The 13,757-nt window shown below is 45.8% G+C and overlaps 1 protein-coding gene across 1 annotated transcript; it reads right to left on the bottom strand.

The window, feature by feature from the left end:
• Window positions 1-12,514, bottom strand: LOC128756825 (neuronal pentraxin-2-like). The gene is made up of 6 exons (XM_053861548.1): window positions 12,372-12,514; window positions 6,241-7,451; window positions 4,278-4,887; window positions 3,312-3,559; window positions 2,508-2,687; window positions 1-1,951 (listed from the first exon to the last, which is right to left on the bottom strand). Exons 2-6 carry the CDS (start codon window positions 7,057-7,059, stop codon window positions 1,742-1,744), a joined length of 2,067 nt encoding a protein of 688 aa, XP_053717523.1. The 5' UTR covers window positions 7,060-7,451; window positions 12,372-12,514; the 3' UTR covers window positions 1-1,741.
• Between the last annotated feature and the right edge of the window lie 1,243 nt (window positions 12,515-13,757).

The following is a 13,757-nucleotide window of genomic DNA, read 5'->3' as shown; positions in this document are numbered from 1 at the left end:
CAGAGTTTGAAATGAATTTTATTTCATTTTTCCATTGGAGTGAACAGTTTTGGCTTGAACATGAGGGAAGGTAAACAAAGGGCGAGGTGATTCAACACACGGTCTTTGATATTTACAGCAGGACACATGAACTAGAAGGCGAAACAGAAGCGAAACATTCATGCTTTTAGTACCGTCTAAGAAAACATTTCAGGGCCTCAATTCACTTGGTGATCGAACCCTGGCAGTGGAAACTATGCATATCCACCCAAATGATATCCATGGATATGAAATATACCATGACCAGATTAAATAAAACACTTTTTTTAAAATATAAAGCAGCTCTATTTCCACAAAAAAAACCCTCATAGTCTCCTTGTCTGCGCCTCAGAATCCTGTCCATGATAACTGGATTGCTGACAAGGCACAATCCATCCTGACCTCCACTGAGAACGACTCACCCACCCAACCACGGAGGTGCAGCGTCCCCTATTGCTGAACACTGTGGTCGCTGAATCCAGGTGATCTGGAAGGTAACACTGCCGTCAATTTCGGCACTAGTTTTGAATATACACATTTACAAAGATACAAAATCTGACAAATATGACACGTATTTTCAAGAGCAAATCAACACAATGTTGGCCCTCGTGCAGAATAGAGACACGCGATGGAACAAAGGCAAAAACTAAGCAACAACGTTGAGTTTTACTCTGGGTTCTTAAAAACAAGGTCTAAAAAAGGAAGTGCTAAAGTTGAAAAAGTGCAGTCTGTTCTCTCGCTTACCAAAGTGCATATAACACATTCAAAATGTTAACAAAATTGCTTGGACATTTGAGGTCATTGTCAAGGTTAATCGGGGCAGTGCAATAAAGTCATAAATAAAATGATCTCTGACCGAATTCGAGGTTATTTAATGCCACATGGACGGCAGATGGGGGGGTAAAACAATAAACGTAATAGAAATAAATATTCCGGTGGTGTTTCGAATGTTTCTTCTCTATGCCGCAGCGCCATCTTCTGGCCCACGGTGGCCGCGCACTCGTCTGGAGCGGCCCGGAAATAGTCGGGATCATCTGTCAGATCCTGACGTAAGCCACCTGACCAAGTCCGACGGTGTCACTCTTACATCATCACGGTGTGACCTTTGACTTGCCAAGTGATCTTCTTACAGAGAAAATATAGAAAGCAGCTTCTATGGAATTTCACCTTCACATACATAATGGGAACAAGCTGGAATTTTTGGTCATAAAAAAGGAAATTAACCGGACTCACAAACATATTTAAAATACATAAAAAAAAGTCATGAAATCAAGTTAAAATATCCGTTTTTAACATCTGTATTCTTATTAAGAAATGATATTTACAACGCAGTATTGTTTACCATATGTCTAAAAAAAGCGCATTTTCTTTCAATATGAAATACTAGTATAAAAACGCTATACTCTTGTGCAGACAGGTGGCGCTGAAGAGCGCTCTACGCAGTTCCTCCTTCAATATGAAAACGCAGGTGTCGTCTTCTTCAGCTTGAAAGGTCAGGTGAGGTTGAAGGGCAACCGCTTCAACACCAGTGGTTGAAGGAAATCCTCTTATATATGTTTTTATGAGCACAGAGCCAGTTAATCCAAAGCTCTCGCTGGAGCTTGCAAAGTTCTGGTGATCCGCACAGGGACACGGGAAGTCCAGACTCAAAGGGAAATCGATCGATCCTTTTTCTTTAGATTCCAAACTTGGAATGTGGGAAAACTAAACTGGTCTGTTTGAGCTAGTGACATGGGTCAAAGGGGAGCTCGGTGAGTCCACCGTGGAGCTCCACAGATTCCTGCAGCCACGACAAGACGTCGCCCACCAGGTGACCCGAACACGTGGCTTGGTTGTAGATCTCAGACGGGGACAAAACTCTGGACCAGAACTGAAGGTCGGACATCTCCCCATTGAAGGACTGCGTCACATCGAAGCGACCTCCCAGCGTGTCCTGTGAAGACCAGGAGGAGTTAGCAACCACAAACACAGTGCTTCACTTCAGAAGGTTAGGTGAAGCCAACTGGACTTTGGTTCATCAAAGTCAAACTCATTTCAAGCTAGAGATCCTGTTGAGGTCCTCAGGATGGCCATCCTCTTGTTAGGTGCTGACCCCGGGTTAGAACATTGCACTTGTTTGACCAGGCACGGCTCCAAAGCAACATTACATTAACACAACTGAATGACAACCGACTAGCTGTTAGTTATGTGGCAGTGTGAAACCTGAGGTCTGCGGGCCAAATCTGGCCTGAGGAGTGGTCTTATTTGGACCGCAAGAGCTTCGAATCGTTGGCTCAGAATGGAACTGTCAAATCATGGATACAGGTGGAAGGAATTTGACGAAAGATGCAAAGTGTATATACATTTGTGGGTCAAGGAGACAAACAAGAGACGGTCTCGAGTCATGACTCGGTGGAGAACCAGGCTAGTGACACTGAAATGAACCTCCACTGAGACAGGTATGTACCACCACTCTGCTGGTGTTTTGGTGAATACTGAAAGCATTGTACCTGCTCCTGTCCTAAAATGAAGAGCCCTCCAGGTTTAATGGCGTGCCAGGCGGACAGGTTCTGGCCCGAACCTTTCTTCACCCCGTCTTGATACGCCTCCCAAACGCCGTCGCGTGTCGACCACGTTACGCACACGTGGTGCCACTTTCCATCAGTCATGGTGATCGGCAACGTGACCGCCTGGAACGAGACAATGAGAGTCAGATGACGACTCATGAAACAGTGATCCTCTCACTCTGCATCAAAGGAACTTAGGATTCACTTCAAAGGACCAAACACTGTTCAACATGATATCAAGCGCAGTTCACTTTGGATTTTGAAAACTCTCATCTCTCTTTGTGGGTTACTAAATATGATTGTAGTGTTTTTATTTTCCACACATTCGATATGAATCTTCAGGCATCACATTTTGTCATTTCGTTCAAGTGTTTTTTTTTAAAAATAAAGTCAGATGTGATAAATAAAACTCACCGTGACTTCATCTGTCACTGCGCAACATGTCAAACCAATTTTTCTGAGCAACCATTGATAGATATAGAAACAGGACATGATCAAAGATTGTCATGTTATTAGCAGTTGTTCATATAAGAAGTCAGAAATTTGAGTTCACATAGCTGCTGGAGCTGGACTGTGTTGAAGTCACTGTGTGGTTCCTGCCATTAAAAGACTCAAATTAGCTCAAGCTGTTTGTTGTTTAGCAGGTTGACGTCCGCAGTTCCCTTATGGACAAGCTGAAGAGTAAAACCGAGCTACGTCAACCAGCCGTGAGATGTCGGGGAAGTGCCGCGCGAAGCATCAACCGACCTTGTCGTTGATGAGCAGCTCCATGGGGTTACTCCCCCACTCGATCAGCACCAGCTCGTTGGCTTGTCCGGGAACGGCGTAGGAGAAAGGAGTCCCCAGCCCGGGCCCGGATCCCGCCTTCAGGTTCACGCAAATGGTCAAGGCGAAAATCTCGTTGATGACCGAGCGCTTCATCCTGGCGTACATGTAGTTGGTCCTCATGGGGAAGTCCAACAGGAACGCACTGGGACTCTTCAGCTTCACGTGACCTGTTCAGATGACACACTCGTCTGAGGAGGTCTGCGTGTGGTGGCAAAACCAGGGGTTCTCAACCTTTTCCAGAACAAATGGGTCCCGGGCCCATTCAAGGAAAAGAACTGATTCATTCTATGTAAACAAACCAAAACCTTTTGAAAGACATGAAACCATGTGAGACAGAGACATCTGTCATGGAAAAGTCCAACCAGAAGCAGAAGCAGGTCCAAGTCATGTTCATCAAAATTGCTTAGGAAAAGAAGAAAAAAATACCCTTGATTCAAACTGTCGAGAGAATGGGAAAAACTGTATGTTATAAATACATTTCTGAATAAAATAAATATAATAAAATGTCGAAATATCCTAAAATATTTTCTTTTTCATAAACAAACTCTTAAGAAGAGAAGTAAAGCGTAAATGAAAGTATCGCCATAAAATTTTCTAATTTATTTTAATCTTAAAAACTGCTCCAGGGTGCTTTCATGAACAGGCGCCATCACTTTCTTCATATTTTTTTCTCCATAGCTGGTAACTATCACAAATTCGCAGCTGTCAAGTCAAGTCAATGACACACTACTGCCACCATATGTGGCTAATGTATTAAAACTGAGCATTACACAGCCCAGAGGAGTGAAACAAAAAACTTTAAGCGGCCCTCAAGGGGGGGCGCTCGCGACCCAAACATGGGCCTCGGCCCTGTGGTTAAGAAACCACTGAGTCCCTGGAGCCTACCGTGGTCCGAGCTGCTGTGGTGGAGTTTGCTCAGCACTCTGTCCAGCTTGCTGTGGCCCCTTGTCTCTTTGCCAGTGGGTGGCCCGTGGTGTTCCCCGCCGTGGTGATCGTCATGGTGATCGTAGTGGTGGTCGTCATGGTGATCGTAGTGGTGGTCGTCATGGTGATCGTAGTGGTGGTCGTCATGGTGGTCATCGTGATGACCGTCGTGATGGTCGCTGTGGTGGCTGTCGTGATGGTCGTAATGCCGGCCATGGGGCCAGCCGGTGTGGTGATCGTAGTGCCGGCCGTGGTGGCGGTCATAGTGATGGTTGCCGTTGTGATTCCCGTCATGGTGGTCATCATGGTGACCTGGGCCGTGGTGGTCATCGTGGTGGTCGCTGTGGTGGCTGTTATCGTGGTGCTCGCCGTGATGGTCGTTGAAGTGGCCACCGCTGCTGTGATGGTCGTCGTGGTGGTCGTCGTCGTCGTCGTGATGCTCCCCCTGGTGGTGCTTCCCACTGTCACGATGCTCTCTGTAGTAACTGTGTAGCTGGTCCTCAAGAGCCTTGATCTTCCGCTGCAGGAGCTCGCGCAGTGAACTGGAGTAGGAGCTGGAGGAGTTTCTCGCCTAGACAAGCACAGTTGCGTCGAAAGAGTCATACACCCGAGCCTTCGCTCTTCATCTGACATACAATAACAACGTTAAACTTGGTGCTGCCACATGCAACCATCATCATACCAGGTATTAGTCAGCCTCTAACTGTCCCTATTCCACTTTCAAAATATTTTATATTATTTTTTGAAAGTTCAAAACTAGTGAAATTGGTCAGAGACTCATGAGCACAAACAAACATTCGGTTCTAAAACACGGGAATGAGTCGACTCCCCCTTCCAAGTCCTTCTTCCTGTCCCTTCCCCACCTGAAAATCCGGCTTTGTTCCCTGCCAGTGCACGACACGATTAATAGCCCCATCAGAGGGATGAAGCTAATTGAAGCTGAAGCGCTCCTGCGCCACTCGGCCTGCGGCCAGTGGACTTGCTGCAGGTGGGAGGGCGAGCCGGAGAGTCAATCCTGGCTCAGCGTTTATCTCACACCTAGGGGAAGATCAGGGGGGATTTGTGGCAACACTTTACCCCCCATGCTTCACCTCAGACCACCTGCGCTAATGCAAACGCTTTGAAGGACGAGACGGCAGCTTGAGGATTAGTTTTTTAAAATATGACTCAGGAAAATGTCCTCTTCACTGGTGGACTACTTTTGTTTAGGTTTACTCAGCAACAACAGTATTGTGTGTAGAGGGGGTTCCATTTTCAGTTCCAGAGGACTGAATTTTACACATGGCTTCATTCTAAACTCCTTGGATCACTAGGTTCCCTCCATCGATGAAGTCACTACCATGACAACTCCACTTTACAAACATGTATTTGGCCTCTGGTGTTTCACATGTGAAAGCGCCATATTTTCTACTCAATTTATTGGTCATGACCTGTCGCTCACAAGACATGCAGTTCCTCAGGATGCCGTTTTGATGTCGCCATGTTCTTTTCTTAGCTGTCATTTGATTGAACACTCAACACATGCTCCCTCCTAAAGGCTTCACACATTTTTGTGCCCAACATTTTTGTGATGGATAAGTGCTTCCTTTTCTAGTGGGACTTCTTGACGTTGCCGCATCTGGCCGCACAAATTCTCCTTCCCAAGACCTAATATTCCCAGACGATGAACACACACCAACAAACTGACCATCACTGCTGACACAACTGGACTCTGTGGAAACATGCTGCACCACAACGGCGGGATATTTACTTCCCTAAATAAGCAGGCGACCCTGGTGCAGGCTCTTGTCAGGTCATGCTAGATCAAGCTAGCACCCTCCAGGCTGGTCTGCCTGCTTGTGCCGTTTGGATTGTGTGACTCATCCACAATGTAGCATCTGGACCGGTCTACTACCAGTAGACCGTCCAGTAGTGTGACCATTACCTGAAGGTTTTCCAGTCGCTCCTTCAGAGTCTGGAGGGTCTTCCCCGTCTGCTCCGGGGAGAATGAGCTGTGCTTGCCATATGAGGAACTTGTTCTATGGTGGGGGTCGAACCGGTGTCCCCCATGAGAGTAGTGGTGGTCGCTGCTGTGATGGGACGAGGGCCCATGGTACGAGGAGGCCGGGTGATGGCTGCTGTGATGTCCGATGTGGTCATCGTGATGCTTATCGGGATGTGTGTCGTGGTGAGTATCATAGTGCGTGTCGTGGTGTGTTTCATGGTGCGTGCTGTGGTGGTTGTCGTGATGATTGTCATGATTTGGGGAATGGTGGTTGTCGTGGTGCGGATCGTGGTGGTTGTCGTGGTGGCCATTGCCATGGTGGCCACCAAAGCCCTCACACAAAGTCAGTTTGGCTGTGAGCTCCCGGATGGTTTCTCTTTGATCCAATATGGTCTCCTTTTGCCGGACCAGGCTTTCGCGGAGGTGCAAAATGGTGGCTTTGGCTTCGTCGGACATAACAGCTCGGCGGCTGCTGCCATTGAGACCGTTGGAGTGGCCATTACTGCTTGGCCCGTGTGGCACAGCGGGAGGGGAGTAGCAACTGGGATCTGCCTCTGGGGGAATTGGAGTGCAAACAAATTTGGGGCTTATGCTGTAGTCATGGTCCACACCGGTAAAACCTCCTGTCGCTGACGCACAGGAGAGGAAGTAGGACAGAATCAGAGACTGTAGAGGAAGGGAAAATCCTTGAGGGACTCCTACAAACTGTTGAATGAAAAACAACTGCATGAGGCCTGGAGGTCGCACATCTCTGGCCATGGCTACAGTCAAACGTATTCCTTGACAATAGTGAAAATCCACCTAGGTCTGTCGGGCCCACCAAGACCATGGATGGAGGCAATTGAGTGTGAACTCAGAGTCAAAGCAAAACATTACAACCAGCTGACCGAATGGCAGAACAATCCATGGTTGGACCCCTTTGGAAGAAGAGTATCAAAAAGAGATTTTTGGCTTCATCCAAAGTAAACTCGTGGAAAAGTGCCAGCTGCAAGACGTTTCTTCCGGTGTCTTAAGACCAAGCTGTTGGGCGTCTTCCAGCAAGTAGATCAGTGTTGGCTCCAACAACCTCCTGTGTTCGGCAGCCAGGAGAAATCCATTTATGTTCGGCCTCTAACCACCCATCTGATCGCTCTGGCATGAGGGAGGTCCACCTGAAGGACAGACGGAAGAACAATCATATGGGAAATTCAACCAAGACTGTCTGAATCCACGTCTTGCCCTGGCACCCGACTATATTGTAGAACTGCTGACGCCCTCTGAGCCGGCCAGGATCCTCACCTGGGTCTCTGCTAGTTGTCCCTCAGTCTAGGAAAGTCTGGACTAAGATCTAGAGGTGACAGAGCCGCTTCTGTCAGGGCTCCTCCACTCACCAACAGTCTGCCAGTGGAGATCCCAAACACAACATGCACCGCCACCTTTGAATCCCTGCTAACAACTCACTTTAATAGGCCTGTTTTGATGGAATATCCTTGGCTCTTGCTCACTGAGGTCCTAGCTGTCCGCCTTCATTGTCAAGCAAGTAAAAACATTCTTCTCCGTCCTGCCTGTAAACAGTGTGAGCAGTCTTCCAAAAGGTGATAGAAAGATAATTCTTCATTATTATTAATAGCTTTGCTGGATTCATGGTTGTCGCAACATTTTCTTTAAGACGTGGGTCAGACCCAGAACCCAGCCTTGAATTCAAATGGAGAGACGCACTGTTGAGGTCAAAATGCAGGGAAACTGATGTGTCATTGAACCAGTGCAAATGAGGAGCCAAAAGCAAAGTGATGGAAATGAGTTTTGAGTGCAGAGGAACTGTGTATCGCTGATGATGAATGTATCTGTAACCCTTGTTATGCCTTGAATTCCTCCAATTTCCAACCTAAATCCGGATAAAAAGCCCCCCGTGGATTGTTTGCTTTTCTTCTTGAAGGTCTTCTGGTGATTAGTTGCAGCCATCAGATGACCACTCTAATCTTCCTGAGCTTGACTGTCTGATACTTAAAGACCACATTAGCGAAGGTTTAAGTGACATGATACTCTGTTGATGCACGAGGCTTCGCACACGAGATCCAGCACCAAGTCCATGGGAGACATTGTAGAAACTTGAGCCACAATAAACCAGTGTTCCTCAACCTCTTTTGAGTCACAGTACAGTTAATTTCTTCTGCAAAAAAAAAAAATCCCAAGGCTCACCACCGGTGGAACCTCGGCCGAAGCACAGGGGTATGTTGTTGAAAGTTAGCAGTTAGCAACAGAGCACATTTCCTGCAACACTCCTGATGGTCTCCCACGCCACACTGGTTGAAACAAACTGCATTATACTACTCAATATTGTTCTCGCCTGTGAGGACTCAAGAGCATTGTTTGTGCTAAAGAATACACTCATTCTGTAGATACGCAGATAAGATAAGGCAGCAAAGCAGCCCATCTGAAATGTTTCCAGCGTGACATATCATCAGAATTGGCTCATAAAAGTCCCTGCTCCCAGAACTTGACCACTCTAAAGACTAGAAAGGAATGCACACAATAAATAGTTCACTATTCTGCTGAGTGTGGGGCAGTAGCTGTTGCTATGCTGAGCTAGTTTAGCGCCAAAAGCTCCAACAATGGGAAGGTGCCCTGAGTTTTACTGCGTGCAAACATAAAATAGGAGTGAAATTCACTGTTGTATACGGAGCCCTCGAAGTGACATGCATGCCTTTATTTTTTGGATGTGACTTGCATGGCTTTATTTTTTTGTATCCCGAGATAACAGTTATCTCGATTATTAGTATCTCGAGATTATTTTTATCTCTCATTTTTATCAGTTGTAAATGTCAGCGCATCCGTAACTGCCTTTATAGCAAAGCATTTTGTAACATCCACCTGTAACCACTATATTTCCCAAGGCTTCGTAACTGTCAACGTTGTCATTCACTGTCTGCAGAGTATCAGAATATCGCAGACGGAAAAGTCTGTGCACTTTTAACACTCTGATCAAGTGCTTTCTTCTCAAAATAATACCACATGTGGCTAAGCTACACGTATTTACGCCTCCCTGGAATTGACATGCATGAGCTTTTTTTTTAACCCGAGAAAACAGTTATCTAGAGGTCAGATCATTTTTATCTTGTGATAGATTTTACCTTGTGATAATTTGTATCTCAAGATCATTTTTATCTCGGGATGAAAAAAAATGAAGTCATGCATGTCACTCCCAGGGACCCGTAATACGTATAGCTTTTCCACATGTGGTATTATTTTGAGTAGAAGGCACTTGATCAGAGTGTTGAAAGTGCACAGACTTGCAGACAGTGACTGACAACGTTGACGGACAGTTACGAAGCCATGGGAGACATAGTGGTCCCAGGAGGATGTATACAAAATGCTTTGCCATAAAGGCAGTTACGCATGCTCTGCCATTGTATCACGAGATAAAAATGATCTTGAAATAACTGTTATGTCAGGATAAAAAATGAACACATGCATGTCACTTCCAAGGCTCCGTAGTTGTAGTTCCGTTAATATACGACTTTTGAAAGCGGCCATAAGACGTGTTGACAGTCAGGAACAGGTTAGCTAGCGGCTACTAGCGCACTTTCTAAAATGGTGGAAACACAGCTACGCTAATGGCCCAGATAGATTCCCCAGGATGTGAGGGTGAACCAGTGTTTTACCGACCCTGAACATCCAGCTCCAGTCTGAGTCCTTCACAGCTCACTATCAGTTTGACCTCCTCCGCTGCTGCAGGGTGACGGACTAATTGGATTGGCTGCATTTAAAGCCAGTTAACAAGGGATTGGCTGTGGGATCCTGAACTCCACCGGAGGAAGTGGAGCCCGACCCGCCAGCATGGTGGTGACTCGCCACGTTACAAGACAACTCTGAATTTGTCTACTGACTGGGTCAGCTTGTGTAAACAATCCGGTGGACTTGCTCCGTCCCTGACAGGAAGTGACCCGCCTGACTCCGTGTCTGCTTCCACAAATCCGAGGCTGCTCAGGCCTCTGGCATTAAATGTGTGTGTCCCGTAGGCGACACCCTTTAAATAGACAGCTCCTGGTTAGAGCCTCAAAGTAGGTTGAATGTCCAAAGATGGAACTCAGGATTTGACTTTTCAATGTATTGGAAACAGCGGAAGAGGAGGTTGGTTGAAGGGGCTTCGAGGTGCCAGGCGGAGGTGCGGAACGTGATACGTCTGAGTCATACATCTGCTTCCTTTGGAAGTTCAGGTGATGAAAAACAAATTTCCCAGTTGAAGTTACCACTGGGCACCTTTTATTTGCTTAAGATTGTAAGTTATTGATCGAGTTCAAGCCCTTTTCCCTGGCAAAGACGGTGGTGCTTTCATTCCAACTCCAATTTTCTCTAGTCCCCTCGACTGTGTGTCCAAAGATGAAGAGACTCCCCCTCAACATGAGTAAAGCCTCCACTCATTTCAATATCTTTCCAACTTGGAACAGAAATACAAGTCGGCAAAAGTGTTCTGAGTACAAATAGAGCTTAAAGTGGGAAATACTGCTGGCGACCCACCAGGTACTCCTGATGCCGGGTAGGTTTGTCCACGCAGTGACCCTGGTGTCAGTGAGATTCAGAGACCCCTCTGACCGCCGAGGTTAATTGCTTTAACGTGTAAGGATCAAGTGGACTCAGCGACAGCGGCATCGGAGCAATGTGACGAAATAACAGCTTAGCTAATCAGCTCTAGAAACGCAGCAAGCCATACAAGGTGTAGCTCCATTTTTCTAAATGTGTCCATCGCCCAAGTCAACGCAAGACTGACAGCATCAAAGGAAAACCATGATGTGCATCCAGGAATCCTTGCAAGGCTTCATTTGCATCACAGATGTGCTGGGTTGTCATAGCGTAGAACCAGAGAAAAGGCACTGTCCCCAAGAATTTCCATTCACCACACAACTTGAAGTATCATTAGTCTCAATGCTGTTTCTTCTAAACATCAACGTTTGAAACCAGACTGTGAAGAAGAGAAAGCAGGAAAGGAAGTGTGGACTTCAAATTCTTCTGTTTCTCTTTAAATAAAAGCGTCTCAACACCAGTTAGCGCCCGACGCTCCGTCCCAAAGAGCTGAAAGCTAAGTTTACTAGCAATAGCAAGTGCTTTTGAAGTTTGCCTCATGACGATCTAATGATCGTCAAGCTTGTTAACTCGATTAGCTTCAATTTGTTCGTTAGTATTACGAGCTTTGTTGTTGCTCTGGCACGTCAACATCGTGCGGCTTGAAATGTCACATCACGACACACCGCGATACACCGCCAGCCCAATTGGGAACATCGCTGGCACGGAGGGCTGAAACCCTGGGTCGAGAATACGAGAGGAAGTGAGCGTATGTTGAGCTACTGTTTTCACAAACACTGACTCACGTGAAACTGTCGACTCAGGAAGAAACACTGATGGAGCAGGGAATACATTCAGTGAAGGTCACACTGCGAAAAATGTGTTTTGAACAGGAGCTCTTCCAATACTGTCTGAGAAAACACAGGAGTGATGCGGTAATCTGTTATGTGTCTTATTTAATTGAAAAATAAATAAATAAATGAAAGTCAAATATGAGGTCCTGAAATTCAAACAGCATTTTTTAAGCTTTTCTTTTGAGAATGAAGAGAAGAACTTATTAATGAAGAACTAAGATGCACATTATATACAAAACCTGCTGTCAATAAAACCATTTATCAATTGAAACCGTTTACTTATGGTTTACTAATTGACCTTTTAACCATAAAGAGACATTTTACGTGTTACAAAAATGATAGTTTCATACATTGTTTGAATTGTTTTTGCGCGATCATATTGTAAATGTTATAGTTTAATTTCATTATGTCTGAAATGAGTTTATGACACATAACAGTATAAAGAAATGATATTTTAAGTTTGTGTCCTTCAGTGACTGTTCAGTAAAAACACAAAGAAATAAGAGTCATTGTGATGATGTAAAAGTCACACAATATTTCTGACGTTTTTCCAGTTCTTCTGTCGCTCAGTTTTGATGCCAAATGTTTGTTTAAACAGAAGATCCACGTTTACAGCGGAGCACCGCGTGTTTTTGCATCTAACTTTGGAAACAATCGAACAGAAACAAAGTCTCTTACCTTCCAGGTCCGGTGCGGTCAAGTTTGCCCAGCGCACTGAGCAGCTTGAGGAGGGATTGGCTCGAGGGGGGGTAATTTTAACTCACACGCACGCGCCCGCGCGCGCCCGCAAAGGCGTCCATGACCCCAAAACTGACGCACGCCAACCGAAAACACGGAATAAAAGGAGCGACTGGCGCACAGCGCGCGCACACACTGGTCATCCTCGCAACAGTCACAAACTTCATATTTCACCTGGAGATGACGCGTTCGAACCTCGGCTCTCTTTGCGTCTGCTGCCCCGCCGCGGTCATTATGAGCAACTACACACGAGCAGTACGCCTGTTTCTTGCTTTAGATAATGCAAAACTCCACGGTAAAACAGTTTAACAGTCATCAAAGGTGTCTTCATGATCCTTTTTACCAAAATTGAAATTCAGATTTTGTCGTATGAATAATTCATAAAGGAATAATTGAGGCTCTCTTGTACACAGAACACAAAATGGAGGCGCCTCCTGTGCGTCCTCACAGCAGCGAGTGTGACGGTGACGCAGGCTCATAATTGAACCTTGTTATCTTGTGTGTGTGGGAGAGAGAGAGAGGAGACCAAGGACTCCGGATGGTCACGTGTCCCGTTGTTCTGTTTCTGTCTGATCTCTCACTGAGGAAACTGCAGGAGGTCGTGTTCTCCGATGGATGGGTGAAACGGCTCCAATAATCTTCGAGCTATGACAGTCATCCACGACGGAATCTGGAATCTGAACTCTTAAACAATGATGCACTTCAAGTGCGTCACAGAAATGTGTTTTGAATGAACCTCAGTCAGAATTTCTGTTCAGTTTTAGAAGCACAACCTTGAAAATGAGCCTGACACAACACTGTCACCGGGGAAAGCTGAACACACTTTGGGGCTGGGATCTTCTTGGGACTCCTGGCCACTTGGAAAGTAGTGATGGGCTGGTGAGGCTTCATGAAACAGTGTCCTCATTTTCAGAGGCGAGTAGGTGGTGCTCATGTTCTAAAAATGATGAGAAAATGCTCATTCAAATCTAAGGATTTTGGAGCAGGGTGCCATCAAGTGCGCTCTGAAAATATGGACAGTGTTTCATGAAGCCTCATCGGCCCAACACTATTGTAAAGCATGACATTACTGAATAGATGCACAACACTTCCACACAGTTCCAAACAGTTTTTTGTGTTGAAATATGGAACCTAATATATTTGGTGAATAGTCCTTAGCTGGCATTTTTCAACAATTACTCTTTTGCGACAAAAGAGTCTGTTGAAAGCTTAAAAGTGGTTATAATATTGGAAATCACAGTAGTTGATGTACTTTTCGGTGCATTGTCGGTGAGTATCCACTTGGTTTTTGAGTTAATTTAAAGCTGGATTTGGGCCCGGGTCCTT

Source organism: Synchiropus splendidus, chromosome 4, assembly GCF_027744825.2.
Source record: "Synchiropus splendidus isolate RoL2022-P1 chromosome 4, RoL_Sspl_1.0, whole genome shotgun sequence".
Lineage (NCBI taxonomy): Eukaryota > Metazoa > Chordata > Actinopteri > Syngnathiformes > Callionymidae > Synchiropus > Synchiropus splendidus.
Note: the sequence above shows the minus strand (reverse complement) of the source record. Positions and strands in the feature narration are given on the sequence as shown.

Bases quoted from the DNA above. Each gene is read 5' to 3' on its own strand.
- LOC128756825 (XM_053861548.1), bottom strand. From the start codon at position 7,059: ATGGCCAGAGATGTGCGACCTCCAGGCCTCATGCAGTTGTTTTTCATT. The intron at 4,888-6,240 runs GTAATGGTCACA...GTGCTTGTCTAG, and splicing joins AGCGACTGGAAAACCTTCAG to GCGAGAAACTCCTCCAGCTC. The intron at 1,952-2,507 runs GTACAATGCTTT...TGGTCTTCACAG, and splicing joins TCATTTTAGGACAGGAGCAG to GACACGCTGGGAGGTCGCTT.